Source organism: Pipistrellus kuhlii, unplaced genomic scaffold (assembly GCF_014108245.1).
Source record: "Pipistrellus kuhlii isolate mPipKuh1 unplaced genomic scaffold, mPipKuh1.p scaffold_m20_p_3, whole genome shotgun sequence".
NCBI classification, from domain to species: Eukaryota; Metazoa; Chordata; class Mammalia; order Chiroptera; family Vespertilionidae; genus Pipistrellus; species Pipistrellus kuhlii.
Genome location: NW_023425529.1, coordinates 32,143,525 through 32,159,086, shown reverse-complemented (window position 1 = coordinate 32,159,086; position 15,562 = coordinate 32,143,525). Strand labels below are relative to the sequence as shown.

General features: G+C 44.1%; 1 protein-coding gene across 2 annotated transcripts in view; it reads left to right on the top strand.

Annotated features, from left to right (window-relative positions):
* The window catches only part of DENND5B (DENN domain containing 5B), a 154,767-nt gene extending 149,440 nt beyond the window's left edge, over nucleotides 1–5,327 (top strand). For both annotated transcript variants that reach the window (XM_036456683.2, XM_036456682.2), the window contains 2 exons: nucleotides 327–2,848; nucleotides 2,905–5,327. In XM_036456683.2, coding sequence (XP_036312576.1) covers nucleotides 327–510 — 184 coding nt within the window. In that variant the 3' untranslated portion in view covers nucleotides 511–2,848; nucleotides 2,905–5,327. The remainder of the gene's footprint in view (nucleotides 1–326; nucleotides 2,849–2,904) is intronic.
* Nucleotides 5,328–15,562: the final 10,235 nt, after the last annotated feature.

Sequence of the window (15,562 nt, the reverse complement as noted above, 5' to 3'; positions counted from 1 at the left end):
GTATGTGTGTGTGTGTATATATATATATATAATTACATCCTGCCTCTTTCTAAAAGTGGTGAAATAGGAAAGGAGAATTTCCTTAATGTGTGGAAATCCTCATGGCCCGCATGGCCTCCTGTTCGGCTCTGATGGGTCTTCCCGTCAGGCTGCACTGCCTGCTCCCGCAGCCTCTGCACCAGGAAAGATCCAGCTTCTGGACCTGAGTGGCCTCTCAGCTGACCCCGGAGCTCCACCAGCCCCACCCCTTCCGGGTGCGAGCTCCGGCATGCGCTGCGCTCCGCCCCGAGGCAGCGGCGCTCAGGCTGTTTCTGTTTGGGCCGCAGGGACCGCCTGCTCCCCCAGTGGATCCCGCTGTTGGCTGAGTGCCCTGCCATCACCCGGATGTACGAAGAGAGCGCCCTCCTGCGGGACCGCATGACCGTCAACTCCCTCATCCGCATCCTGCAGACCATCCAGGACTTCACCTTTGTCCTAGAGGGGTCGCTCATCAAAGGCGTGGACGTGTAACCCGGGCAGCAGCTCTCCGTCCCGACCCCTGGCTCCCTAACCACCCCGTCTACGGACCGACATGGGCTTGTCTGGCGCGGCCGCGAGTCCTGCAGGGGCCGTGCACCGTATGCCCCGATTGGAACAGTCCTCACGCCGCAGACAAGGCAAAACGCTGTATTGTAGTTCATTTGAACCAGGAATTTAGTATAAAATAGAGTATTTTCATGTGTTAGATGTGTGTAAATAGGCTATCTTCTCTAAGAAATTATATTACTCTAATAAGATACTTTTCCTATATTGAATATTCCTGTGATTTAAAATAAGTAGCTTAAAGGCATTGGGAGTTTCGGGGAGCGGTGCTCTTCAGGGAGAAGCCAGTACGCGTGTAGGTACCGTGCAGCCCAGAAGGCATTGCAGTGTGTGGCCATCCATCCTGGGGTCTGATTCTTTGTGTTCTGAATGTAAACAGCTCTGCCCACTGGGGATCCAGCTCCCCGACTGGGAATCAAGCCTGCGACCTTCTGGTTCATGGGTCGATGCTCAACCACTGAGCCACACCAGCCAGGTTGCACTTGTATCTTTTAAGTTGCAAATGGTTTCATACGTGGGAATTGAGTCACTTTTCCATTCTTTTGGGCAGTTCCCCCCACCCTCCCTTAGGCAGAAGATGAAGATACAAATCAAATACTTTAAATACGGAACCCTAGGAGCTTGGCTTAACTGGGTAGACAGCACACAAAGGCCCAAGAAGTGTGTTAAATGGTGGGATTATAACCTTTACTCTGCGGAAAGATTAGCCTAGACCGACTTCATTCCTAGCATTTTTATTCATGTTATTGGAGGTACTTTGAGCAGATGTCACCGTCATAATAACGGCAAACCGGGCGTTTGATCCTGCGCTTTCTATTTGGCCCTGGGAGCCCGTCAGTGGTCCCTCACCTCGGAGGGAGGGAGGGACCCCCTTAAGCCCGTCTTTGTTTGGCTCCCCTCGCCCCCTCCCCTCCCCTCCTCTCCCCTCCTGGGTGCCCAGCCCCCTCTCAGGAAATGGAAGGAATGTCTGAGAAGGAGGAGGGCTCAGTGTGGCTTGGAATGTTTTTGTGAAAAGTATTTGTTGACCGAGATAATGCAAATAACAGGAGAGAGAAAGAATGGCCCCTTTCTGGGTGTTGCAGGGCAGGTTTTCTGCTGCTTTGTGAGAGGCCTGCTCACATGAAACAGCTGGCCCAGCGGAGGTGAAAAGCCAGCGGGCACAGGGGGCAGAATGCACCCAGAACCAGAGGCGGCCGTTTTGAGAGACCAGAGAGGTGTCCCATCGGCAGGCAGACAGACATGGTGTGAGCTGGTCGCCTTGGGCCTTCCTCACGGGTCAGGCCCTGTCGCCCTGTGAGCGCCTGCACACTGCTGGCCGTGACAGTGCTCTCAGAGCTCCAGTAGTGCTCCCCGTTATGGCTGAGACGTGGAGCCGTGGCCCCCAAGACCCTGTGGTCTGAGGGTCCCCGCTGGAGCCCGCAGTGTTGTCTCCTTCCCTTCCTGGCGGGAGAAATGAATGAAGCCAGTGCCTCCCTCCCTTTATGACAGACAGCCGGGCAGCGAGGCCCATTCCTGGGATATGTGGCTTAGTTCTCAGGGAGGAAAGGGGGGTGGAAGCATCTAGAAACCCATGGAAAGGGGTTAAGAAGATGGTTCTGGGTGACTTGGGCCCCAGAGATTCGCTTGCCTGAGGCTAACGTGTGTCTGGGGGTGTGGCTGTTCAGGGACAAGGAAATTCTTCAATGGGAGAGACATCCTTAACCTGCTGGCACCAGGCTCAGGCTGCGTTTTGGGGATCAGAAGCCACATGCTGAGCCATGGGGGGGGGGTGGGGGGGGTGTTCCTCCTCCCTTTCCCATGAGGCCATGCTTCTGACGCACTCGGGGCAACCAGGGCGGCTGAGGAGCTGATTGAGTCATCTAGTCCGGCCGTCTCATTTTGTAGATGGGAACACTTAAGGATTAGAGAGATTACACACTCCCACAGCTGGGCAGCGATAACACAGGGTCCAGGGCTCGGGTTTTTTAATCACACCAGGCTGCAGGGGCCTGGCCTCAGCATTCATCTGAGCAGTCTCTCCACCCTGGAGCTTCATGCCTTCCCTGACACAGATAGGAACTGGGATTCATATTCATGCCTGGTACTCATTTACAGGGATTAATACTCATTGTAACAAACAGTTCACACGTTGTTGTGAAAACGGGGAGAACGCTGGATTTGGGGGTACATGAATAAAACCATTACTTCAAAAGGGAATGCCCCAGGGGAATTCTACCTAAAGTCCTGTCCTGCTCTGTGTAGCAGGACCAGAGCAGTGCAATGACCAGTGCAGAGAGAGAGAGAGAGAGAGAGAGAGAGAGAGAGAGAGAGAGAGAGAGAGAGAGAGAGAGAGAGACGCCCCCTACAATACTAGGCCCTTGAAAGTGGTCACCTGGGGAGCCCATCTGTCTGAATTCAGGGGGACAGCCAATGCTCCAGGCACACGGGGGCCCCTGGAGGAGCTGCTTGAGAGGCCTGCAACCCATAGGATCCAAGTTAATGAATAAAAGGATGTGAGCAGAGTTTGTCACATAAGAAACACAACTCCAGCCCAGTTGGGTTGGTTCGGGAGCTGAGCATAGACCTACAAACCATGAGGTCACGTCCCATTCCAGGCAGGGCACCTGCCCCGAGATTTTGGGCTTGATCCCCAGTGGGGGGCATGCAGGAGGCAGCCAATCAATGATTCACCATTTATGTTTCTCCCTTTCTCTTTGAAATCAATTTTAAAAACCACTTAAAGAAAAGAAAAAGAAAAAAACACACAACTCTAAAGAAATAAGATTTAGTTCTTATGTGGCTTATAATTGTCTGAGCCAATACCGAATTATTTTGAGCAGGAGAACGGCAGAATCTTGAGAATAAATGTGCATAGCCTCACAAGCTGGCTTGCAAGGACTATATCCATTTAGAGCTATCCTTTCTGTTTATTTTTAAGATCAGTATATTACTTTATAGTGACACCTCAAAGTAAAAGTAAATAAAAATTAATTTTGTCATTGACTTCCTCCCCCCCAAAATAAGTTAAAATTAATGTCTGGAACCATAATTAGTATTTTTGCATAATAGCTTAAAAAGAAATTGTTTTAACATTAAATTGCCAAAAATATCAGCTCTTGAAACATTTTTTTCAAGTATCCTGAAACTTCTCACCTCAGCCTTTGAGACCCAGGAGCATTACCCCGGTGTGAGTTCCTGCAGCTGTGCGCTCTCCGGGCCCAGCAGCACCTCAGCAGTGACAGAGGCACAGTACCTGGGGGTTCAAGTGGGATCTGGGTGGTGGGAAGCAGGCCACCAAGAAGCAACGCCTCCCCGGCCACTTCCCGCTGGGGGCAAGACTTCGATCTAAGCAGCCCAAAACTTGCAGAAGTTTGCGATTTCCCTCTAACATGTGCTTTCCATGTTTCCAGAAATGTTTGTACCTTTTGTAGTAACCCTGTGGTATTTACTTTCACATGGCTTTTTCAAAAGTCACTTTCAGGAATTCTGTCACCCTCTGTGAACGGCACAGGGGAAACGCTGAATTGCTTCTGTTTCCTTTTTTGGCAATAAATCACTGATGTGTATAGATGCGAGTGAGAGAGGGGTAGAGTGTGCATAACAGTTGGTGTGTAGAGTATGTTGACACCGCTAAGCTATTTTGAAACATGAGGCAAACAGACGAGGGCCTCCGATCCCCAGGGAAGTATTTATTTGACCGGTGCTGGGAGGATAGCGCTTAGTAACGGAATCTCCTTCTGCTGAGAATTGTGGCTTTTCAGAAGATTTTTATTTTGAGAACTGTGAGTATTTTCTCTGTGAGGTTTACAGAAACTAGTTGCTCCTTTTCACTGCGCGGCAAGGACAGTCTGGACCTTCGCTGTTTAGATTTCAGTGTTGGAACCTTCACGGAGGAGACTGGGGTCTTCCGCTCCTCTCAGCTTTTTATAACGCGAATCCCCGTTTCCGGGTCGTCTGTGTCTTTCGAAATCCCTGTTTCCTATGTAAGTATTTATTACGTTTCCATTTAGCTTGAAAGAAGACAGAAACAAATAATGAGCTATTCAGCCCTTCATTCCTATATATAAATTTCTTGAACTGATTTCCACGCTTTTTGAAGAGGGCGTTGGACTGTGATTGGAGGAATCCAAGGAGAACCTCATCCCTTCAGATCTTACTAGAACCATTGGTCCTCGCAAGGGCAAAATAGAGATTGGATCCAGAAAAAAATATCACATTGAGCAATTAAACCAGAAAAATATCATCAAAAGATTTCCTCTCCTTTGGGGAAAAAGAAGAAAAAAAAAATCCCCTCATTTGAAGGAATCCAGGGTATCCTTGGGTTATCTGGGAGGGAATAAAGCTTGGTTCTGTTACCTGAATGTATTATGTATGGCTCCGGTCTTTATTCCAAAAACCACGTCTTGACAGAGAGGCTTGGTAAGGACTTCCTGCTGTCAATCAGCGGGAGGTGTTTAACACGTGGAAAAAGCTCTCTGTGTTACACTGGAACCATGTATAAATGTACCTGTGTATGTTTTTTAACAAACGAGCCTTTCTGCATTTAAGTTATATTGTTTTTCCTTGTGTTTGTTAACAAAATGCATCAGAACTGGATTTTTCCTCCCCCCTCATCTGAACATAATATAAAATTTGAACAGTATTGTGATATCAAGCACTTTAGCATACATATCAGAGAAACTGACGTGGGTTTTTCAGGTTTTGGAGTACATTTAAATATGACTTTTCATGCTTTGTTCTTTACAAATAAAACTGTGGGATTGATACTTTGTCCTGTTTTTTTATTATAGAATCTTAAAACTGTTTAACAGAGCAAGTGTATTGGAGTTCTTCACAGAAACAGAACCAGTAGGATATGTGTGCAAACATGAAGAGATTAATTTTTAAGGAAATCACTCAGGCGATTGTGGAGGCTTAGTAATCCAAAATCTATCTGGTAGGCAGGTTGGAGACCCCTTGGGAGAGATGCAGTTCAAGTCCAAAGGCAGTCTGTTGGCAGAATTTCTTCTTGCTCAGAGAAGCTCAATCTTGGTTTTATGAATGCCTTCAACTGTTTGGATGAGGCCCACCCACATTATGGAGAGTAATCTGCTGTACTCTAAATCCACCAGTATAAATGTTAACCCCACTGAAAAAACAACAGCACTTTATAAAAACATTCAGAATAATGTTTAACCAAGTATCTGGCACCATGGCCCAGTCAAGCTGACACATAAAATTAACCATCAAAATTATAACAAGATATTGGAATAATGAGTGACTTGCTAATAAGTGATAAAAAAAAAAAAGAATGCTGACCCCTCGCTGGTTTGGCTGTATGGATAGAGCATCAGCCTGTGGACTGAAGGGTCCCAGATTCAATTCTAGTCAAGGGCACATGCCCAGGTTGCAGGCTTGATCTGGGGCGTGCAGGGGGCAGGTGATCAGTGATTCTCACTTATGTTTCTATCTCTACCTTCTCCCTTCCTCTCTCTGAAATTAATAAAAATATTTTTTTAAAAGAATGCTGAAAATATAAAAACTGCATATATGGGGAGCACCCACTAACCCGAGGCCTGAGGGAGATGAATGAAGAGTTGCCTTGCCCTCGGGCTGAGAGCAGCTTTATTAAAGCAGTTGCCACCCTGGTCCACTGGACGGCAAAGAAGTGACAAGATGCTGCACTGCCGGCACTTTTTTTTTTTTTTTAATATGTTTTATTGATTTTTTACAGAGAGGAAGGGAGAGAGATAGAGAGCTAGAAACGTTGATGAGAGAGAAACATCCACCAGCTGCCTCTTGCACACCCCCTACTGGAGATGTGCCCGCAACCCAGGTACATGCCCTTGACCGGAATCAAACCCCGGGGCCTTTCAGTCCGCAGACCGACGCTCTATCACTGAGCCAAACTGGTTTCGGCTTACTGCTGGCACTTGTTTGGAATCTGCCTCCAAGAGCTAGAGGAGCATCTGGGAGGTGCCATACCCTGGGATTTGCTGGGAAGCCACTGGAGGGGGCTGGGGATGCTAGGGAAGATGTCCATGGAGAAGTGCTGTACCAGTAAAACCCACTCCAGAGCCACCCAAGGGGGTGCAGTGTGAGGTTAGCTGCTGAGTAGCAAGAGAGTAAGGCCCTGCTCATTGCAGGAGCTGGCAGAGAGGAGCAGAGCTGAACCAGGAAAAGAAACCCTCCTCCAGTGTTTCTGCAGTGCAGTCTACTGACAGTTTTGCCAGCTGGCAAAGGAGAAATGTTCACAAGAGGGTCTTGCTCCATGTTGCAGAGCACGCAATCAAGGGTAGATTTGGAGATGAAAGGCAATCTATATACATAAAAGCCTACACAACTGAACGACAGGTTGACCTGTTGCTATGATGTGCGCTGACCACTAGGGGGCAGGTGCTCAACACAGGAGCTGCCCCCTGGTGGTCTGCATTCCCACAGCCAGCCTCCCACAGCCCCTCCCCCGCTGGCCAACCTCCCTCTGCCCTAATTGGCCCCCGATCACTGGCCAGGCCAAGGGACCCCACCCATGCACCAGGCCTCTAGTACATTTGTAACTGCCCAACTATTCAGCTCCTTATTTTCAGTTAGGAGGAAGCAGAGGAGAGGCACAAAAATGCAGGTGGAAAAGATGATAAGATAGAGCACATGTGTCCATACTTTGTGAAGCAGTAGTTTACAGCAGATTGTCTGCCATGTTCATTTGTATCAAGTTGACATCATGGCCTTTTAAAATACTGACTTTAGCCCAGCTGTTATGCTTCAGTGGTTGAGCATTGACCTGTGAACCAGGAGGTCATGGTTTGATTCCCGGTCAGGCACATGCCCAGGTTATGGGCTCCATCCCCAGTGTGAGTGTGCAGGAGGAAATCAATCAGTGATTCTCTTTCATTGTAATATTTCTATGTCCCTTTTCCTTCTCTGAAATCAATAAAAATCTAAAGAAAATAAAATATAATACTAATTGAAAGTCTTGATTAACTGCTGTTAAGGTCAGGAGGCATTTGCCATCTCGGGGAAAGACCACAGTGGTAGCAATAAAGGTGATGAAAGGTGCTGGGTTCTGAGTATATTCTGAAGCTAAAGCAAGAGATTTCCTGATGGATTGAAGGTGAGAGACTATTGAAGAATCAAGAATGACTCCAAGGGTTCTGACCTGAACAACTGGAAGAAAGAAGCTAGAATTTCCATGAACTGAGATGAGTAAGAATGTGGGGAGGAAAGGCTTTGGAGATAGGAGTTCAGGTTTGGATACTGTAAATTTCATATATTGATTAGATATCCAAATGGAAATAGTGAACAGGTAATTGAATGTCTGAATCTGGATTTTGTGATCAATTGGACTTCAGATATAAATTTGGGAGTTGCCAGTATTTATAGATGGAATTTATTGTCATAAAACTGGATGAGGACACAAAGGGAGAAAGTTATTAAGAAACCTCCCAAAACAATTTTAATTCTACATATGGATGTGACATGATTTGTAGTTTGACATTTAGATTTTTCACTGTTCTGAACATGATGAAAAACATCTAGATAACTCCCAGTGTTTCACTACTCTGAACAATAAATACTACAATGAACAAACATCCTTGACATTTTTGTAAGTCAAAGGCTAATGTCAACAGCTCCTAATGGTTCACCCTAAAAAATTCGATAACTCCTTTGATTCTTTATCCTGGATGCACAATACTTTGAATGAAATAAGTATCACAACCTAGATGGAGCTATTAGTCTCTAGGCAGCAACACCTCAAAAAAAAAAAAAAAATCACTCTAGTTAGAGCTAGCATGTGGGCCAGGTGTTCCCTATACTCCTCTAATTAACATAATCCTGAGGTCTGTTGTTTACCTATCCATAACTTGTATAACCTGGTTCCCTGTGCACGTCCCCCCTTTAACCCCCACTTTAGATACTTAAATGCCTCAAAACTTTCTCTTGGTTTCTCACATCCTATTCAAAATAGCAAAGTTTCAGAGTATGTGAAACAAAAATCAATGGAATCAATGAGAGATAGATTCTCAAAGTAGGATATTTCAGCATCCCTTTCTCTACAGAAAACCAGTAGACATAGGGGACATGAACAACCCAATCAACCAACTTGACCTAGTTGATACTCTACTCAACAATAGCAGAATACAATTCTTACCAAGTATACAAAGAACAGTCTGTCAAGGTTAACTATATTTGGGGCCACTAAACAAGCCTTGGTAGGTTTAAAAGACTCAAATCATGCAAAGTATGTTGTTTGGACACAAGTGAATTAAATTAGAAATCAATGAAACTATATCTGTAAAGTCTCCAATGTTTGGAAATTAGTGATGTACATGGGTCAAAAAATGAATCAAAAGTGAAAGCAGAAAGTATTTTTAACTGAGTGATAACAAAAAATACCCAAATTTGTGAGATGCATTTAGAACAGCTCTTATGAGAAATTAATAACAATGAATATCCATGTTAGAGAAAAGTCTTGCCGAAACCGGTTTGGCTCAGCGGTAGAGCGTCGGTCTGCGGACTGAAAGGTCCCAGGTTCGATTCCGGTCAAGGGCATGTACATTGGTTGTGGGCACATCCCCGTTAGGGGGTGTGCAAGAGGCAGCTGGTCGATGTTTCTCTGTCATCGACGTTTCTGGCTCTCTATCTCTCTCCCTTCCTCTCTGTAAAAAATCAATTAAAAATATATATATATATGTATATATATATATATATATATATATATATACACATATATATATATTTAAAAAAAGAAAAAAGTCTTAAGTCAATAACCTTAAGAAACAAAAAAAAAAAAAAAAAAAAAGGAAGACACAAAATAATAAAGATTAGAGCAGAAATCAATGAATAGAAAACAAAACAAAAAGAAAATCAGCCAGGACCGGTTTGGCTCAGAGGTAGAGCGTCGGCTTGGGGACTGAAGAGTCCCAGGTTCGATTCCGGTCAAGGGCATGTACCTTGGTTGCGAGCATATCCCCGGAGGGGGGTGTGCAAGAGGCAGCTGATCGATGACTCTCTCTCATTGATGTTTCTAACTATCTCTCTCCCTTCCTCTCTGTACAAAAATCAATAAAATATATTTAAAAAAGAAAAGAAAATCAGTGAACCAGGTTCTTTGAGAAATCAATATAATTGATAAACCTGTAGCTAGGTCATTAGAGAAAAAAGAAACAAGATACAAATTGCCAATTATCCAGAATAACAGAGGTGACATAAATACAGATCCTACAAAAATTAAAAGGATAATAAGGGGATATCATGAATAACTTTTTGGCAATTTTCACGATTTAGATGATTTTTCTTTTTTTTAAGTTTATTTTTATTTTTTAAAATAAATCTTTATTGTTCAGATTATTATATTATAGTTGTTCCTTTTTTTCCCCACACACAGCTCCCCTCCACCAAGTTTCCTCCCCACCCTATGCCCTTATCCCCCCTCGCAAACTGTCCTAATCCATATGTGTATATTTTTGTTCAGTCTCTTCCAACACCCCCCACTCCCCTTTCCCCCAGAGAATTGTCAGTTCATTCCCTTTCTATGCCCCTGATTCTATTATATTCACCAGTATATTCTGTTCATCAGATTTTTTATTCCCTTGATCTTTAGATTCATTTGTTGATAGATATCTATTTGTTGTTCATAATTTTTTTAAAATATATTTTATTGATTTTGTACAGAGAGGAAGGGAGAGAGATAGAGAGTTAGAAACATCGATGAGAGAGAGTCATCAATCAGCTGCCTCTTGCACACCCCCCTCCAGGGATATGCCCGCAACCAAGGTACATGCCCTTGACCGGAATCGAACCCGGGACCCTTCAGTCCCCAAGCCGACGCTCTATCCATTGAGCCAAACCGGTCCTGGCTGTTGTTCATAATTTTTATCTTTACCTTTTTCTTCTTTTTCCTTTTCTTAAAGAATACCCTTTAGCATTTCATATAATACTGGTTTGGCGATGATAAACTCCTTTAGCTTTTTCTTATCTGTGAAGCTCTTTATCTGACCTTCCATTCTGAATGATAGCTTTGATGGGTAGAGTAATCTTGGTTGTAGATTCTTGCCATTCATCACTTTGAATATTTCTTGCCACTCTCGTCTGGCCTGCATAGTTTCTATTGAGAAATCAGGTAACAATCTTATGGGTACTCACTTATAGGTAACTGTTTTTCTCTTGCTGCTCCTAATATTTTCTCTTTGTCTTTTGCTCTTGGCATTTTAATTACGATGTGTCTTGGTGTGGTCCTCTTTGGATTCCTTTTATTTGGGGTTATGTGCACTTCCTGAACTTTTTTTTAAGTCTGTATCTTTCACCAGGTAGGGGAAGTTTTTATCATTATTTCTTCAAATAGGTTTTCAATATCTTGCTCTCTCTCTACTTCTGGTACCCCCATAATTCAGATGTTGATACGCTCGAAGTTGTCCTAAAGGCTTTTTATACTATCTTCATATTTTTGGATTCTTTTTTTCTTTTTGCTTTTTCCAGTTGAGTTTTTTTTCTTCTTCTTCATATTTCAAATCTTTGACTTGATCCTTGGGATATTCTAATCTGCTGTTGGATCTCTGTATATTATTCTTTATTTCAATCACTGTATGCTTAATTTCTAGTTGGTCCTTTTTCATATCCTTGAGGGTCTCACTAAATTTATCAGCGGTTTCTAGAAAATTCTTGAAAAACTTTATAACCGTGGTTTTGAACTCTATATCCAGTAGTTTCCTTTCCTCCATTTCTTTCATTTGTGACCTGTTTCTTTATCTCTGCATTTTGGCTCCTTCCCTGTGTTGATAGAGTGGCTTTGTGTGCTAGGTGTCTTATAGGGCCCAGTGGTGGATACTCTTGATGCTCCCCTTTGTGAGCTGTGTTCGCAGTCTTGTTGTAGTTAAGCCTTAATTGTTGGTATCACTGGGAGGAATTGATATCCAGTCCAATTGGTGTGAGGATCAGTTGTGTCTGATGGGAGAACTTCTGTTCTAGAGACATCCTTATGGGGCATGACTTGCTTCACTGGGGCTTTGGTGCTCACTGAGTCTGCCCCCTGAGTGTGTCCCTTATGGATCTGAGGAGTTGTAATCTGGATGGTCTCACTCTGACCACTAGGTACACTTGCTCTTGGATCTCCAAGGATGTGCTAATTTAGCCTCTGCCTGAGGCCACCCAGCAGGAGCTATGGAGAGATCTGCAGGTTTCTCTTCCTTGTTTGGCGTTTGGAGGTGCCCAGATAAGGCCCAGCTGTGAAGCAATGCAAGCTGCTGTGGAGCCTTGGTCCTTGTTTTGGATGTTCTGGGTCTCACTGACTCAGCTGCAGTTTGTTAGGTAATTTTTAGATTGCAAAAGGCCAGGCCATTCATATGCAAAAGCCTCTGCGCATAGCTGGCATGGGGTTGTATACTGGGTGGGCCAAGGTCTCAGGGAATCACTAGGGCAGAGCAAACAGCAATGGCTGATCTTCAGCCCTACTCTAAGAAGTCCCAGGTCTCAGTGTTTCGCGGTTATCGCTGCAAGCACCTCTGAGAAAAAGCCACCCTTATGTTCTGGCCTGATGCCAGACAGTCCAGTTTCCCCCATATGAGTCTGGGTCCCCAGAGTCTCACCCGGAACTGGAGTGTAGAGCAGTCAGGAGCTGGTGTCTCCCTCCTGATTTAAAAAGACAATCGTGCCCTCAGTTGCCAGCCCTTTCGTGCGCACCTCCATACCTCTGCACTCTACTTCCACACACCTCCTCTGAGTCTCAGTGTGCTTTTCTCTTCCTTTCTAGTTGTAGAATTTTCACTCAGCCAGCCTTCCTATGGTTCTGGATGATGTCCGTTTTATTTTTTAGTTGTAGTTTTGAAGTGATTGTGCAAAGTAGGAAGTTCAGGTGTTTACCTATACCGCCATTTTGGTTTCTCCTAGATGATGTTTCTTAAAGCTATAAATCATCAAAGCTCACTTAAGAAGAAATAGATAACCTGTATAGTCTATGTCTATTAAAGAAATTGATCTTGTAGTTAACCTTCTCACAAAGAAAAATCCAGGCCCAGATTACTTTACTGGTGGATCTTATCAAACATTTAAGGAAGCTCCCTGGCCAATGTGGCTCAGTTGGTTGGAGTGTCATCCTGTGCACCAAAGGCACTTGGGTTCAAATCTTGGTCAGGGAACATACCCAGTTTGTGGGGTTGATCCCTTTCAGGGCATGTATGGGAGGCAACAGATCCATGTTTCTCTCTTCTTCTTTCTCTCCCCTCTCCCTTCCTCTCTCTCTAAAATCAATAAAAACATATCCTTAGGTGAGGGTTTAAAAAGAAAATCTAAGGAAGAAATAATGAAAATTCTATACAACCTCAAAAAATTGATGAAGTACATGTTAGTTTTTTAGGGCTGCCATAACAAAGTACCACACACTTGGAGGCTTAAACAACAGAAATTTATGTTCTCACAATTTTGGAAGCTGGAAGTCTCAGATCAAGAAAGCAATGTGGTTGTTTTTTTTCTGAGGCCTCTCTCTTGGCTTATAGATGGCTGTCTTCTCTCTTTCTTTGCATGTCCTTCCCTCTGTACCTATCTGTGTCCCCATTTTCTCTTCTTCTAAGGACCCCAATCATATTACATTAGGGCCCATCCTAATAATCTCATCCTACCCTATTTCTTCAAAGACCTTCTCTTCAAATACAGTTGCATTCTAAAGATACTAAAGGATTAGAACTTTAACATATGAACTTTGAGGGGACACAATTCAGCCCTTACCAAAGTAATACTTCCCAACGCATTCCATGAGCCAGCATTACCCTGATACCAGTACCAAGCAAATAATAAGAAAAATACAGACCAACAACTCTTGTGAACATAGATACAAACTTTCTTAACAAAATGTTATCAATTCAAATTCAGTGGTAAAAATGATGGCATGACTAATTTGGATTTATCAAGGGATTGGTTTAATATTCAAAAAGCAAGCAATAATTTTGCAGACTGAAATAAATGAAAGCAAATCAGATGTTCATCTCAATAGATGCAAATTTTTTTGGACAAATTCTAACAATCTTGCCTTAGAAACACACACACACACACACACACACACACACATAGAACAAATTTTCTTTTGTTAGGTATACAGTCACAGGTCAATGATGAAATGCCTAAAATGAAGAAACTGTTGGGGAGACAAAAAATTTTCTTCTCCTCTGCTAGGTTCTTTGACTGCTCTAATAATCAAATTAACATAACACAGATTAACAGGAGGAAAACATTTAATTATAAGAATATGAGACCCGCCCTAGCCGGTTTGGCTCAGTGGATAGAGCATCGGCCTGGGGACTCAAGGGTCCCAGGTTTGATTCTGGTCAAGGGCATGTACTTGGTTGCAGGCATATCCCCAGTAGGGAGTGTGCAGGAGGCAACTGATCAATGTTTCTCATTGATGTTTCTAACTCTCTATCCCTCTCCCTTCCTCTCTGTAAAAAATTAAAAAAAGAATATGAGACCCACAGTCAATCAACCTGGCAAAAAAAAAAAAAAAAAAAAAAAAAGCTTATATGCCCTTCTGGCTAAGAGGGGGTAGGTGTCTAGGGCTTCAAAGGGAAGGAAGACCATTCACAGGGAGATGGGAAGAGCAAATGTTTGGTAAACAGGTGGTTGCCATGCTGTGCAGTGGGACAGGAGGACAGCGAGAGGACTTTGATCTCCAGGTCTTGCCTCATTCCCCCGCCCACCCACCTCGTTCCCCCACCCACCCACCAGCAGCCAGGCCCAGAGCAGCGGCTGCCAGGCTGGGAGTGGCCAGGCCCAGAGCGGCCGGGTCAGGTGCGGCCAGGCCTGGAGCAGCAGCAGCCAAGTCCAGAGCAACTACCGTATTTTTCGGACGATAAGACACACTTTTTTCCCCCCAGAAGTGGAGGGAAAAAGTCCCTGCGTCTTATGGTCCAAATATAGCCTACACATATACTTTAAAAAAAAGTTTTTTTACTTGCCCGGCTCTGTGTGGTCTCTGTGTGCTTGCCGGGCTCTAAAATGGTTCTAAATGCTGCTGTTTACTTTACAGGGTTGATTACATATGTTTATGACTGTGATGTTGGGTTTTAATGCACATAAAATATTTTAGGACACTATTTGTTTCAGAATCTTTTTTTCTTCATTTCCCTTCTCTAAAAACTGGTGCGTCTTATGGTCCGAAAAATACGATAGGTCGGGAGCAGCAGTGACCAGACCTGGAGCTGGTTGTGGAAAGAACCAGAGCAACAGAGGCCAGGCCCGGAGCAGCCAGGCCCGGAACAGCTCGCTCCTCGCCTGCCCCTGCCCCACGGCTGCCTCTCAGACATGGCTGGAAACTTTTGTGGGAACTTGAGGGGCTGCTGAATCAAGTGATGAAGGCTTAGATCTGGATGTGTTGAGTTAGTATAGCGCTGGGGTGTTGATCTGTAAGTGCCTTGGGTGGGGCCTGGATGAGGCTGGTTGACCTATTTGGAAATGTCTTTTGTGTGAAGTGTATCATTGGGCATGTGGAGGTATTATTGATATGAGAAAATGCTAAGTAACTGATTTACTATCTGAAAAGGGATTTACTATTGGGGAAAGGGAGAGAGGAAGAGACTGAACATAAACTGTGCACCTATGGATGAGTTCAATGGGGGATGGGGAGGGGGTGGAGGGGGAGGTGGGAACCTGGTGAAGGGGGGAAGAAATGAGGAACCTTTGTAATAATATGAACAATAAAGATTGATTTAAAAAAAACGAAAAGAAAAGAAATGAAAACATATATCTATACAAAACATGTATAAGAATGTTTATAACAGCATTATCCATCATAGCCAGAGTGGAAACTGATAAATGAATAAACAAAATGTGGTATTTGCAAAAAAAAAAAAAAAAAAAAAAAAAGCTTATATGCCCTTCTGGCTAAGAGGGGGTAGGTGTCTAGGGCTTCAAAGGGAAGGAAGACCATTCACAGGGAGATGGGAAGAGCAAATGTTTGGTAAACAGGTGGTTGCCATGCTGTGCAGTGGGACAGAGATGGGAGGACAGCGAGAGGACTTTGATCTCCAGGTCTTGCCTC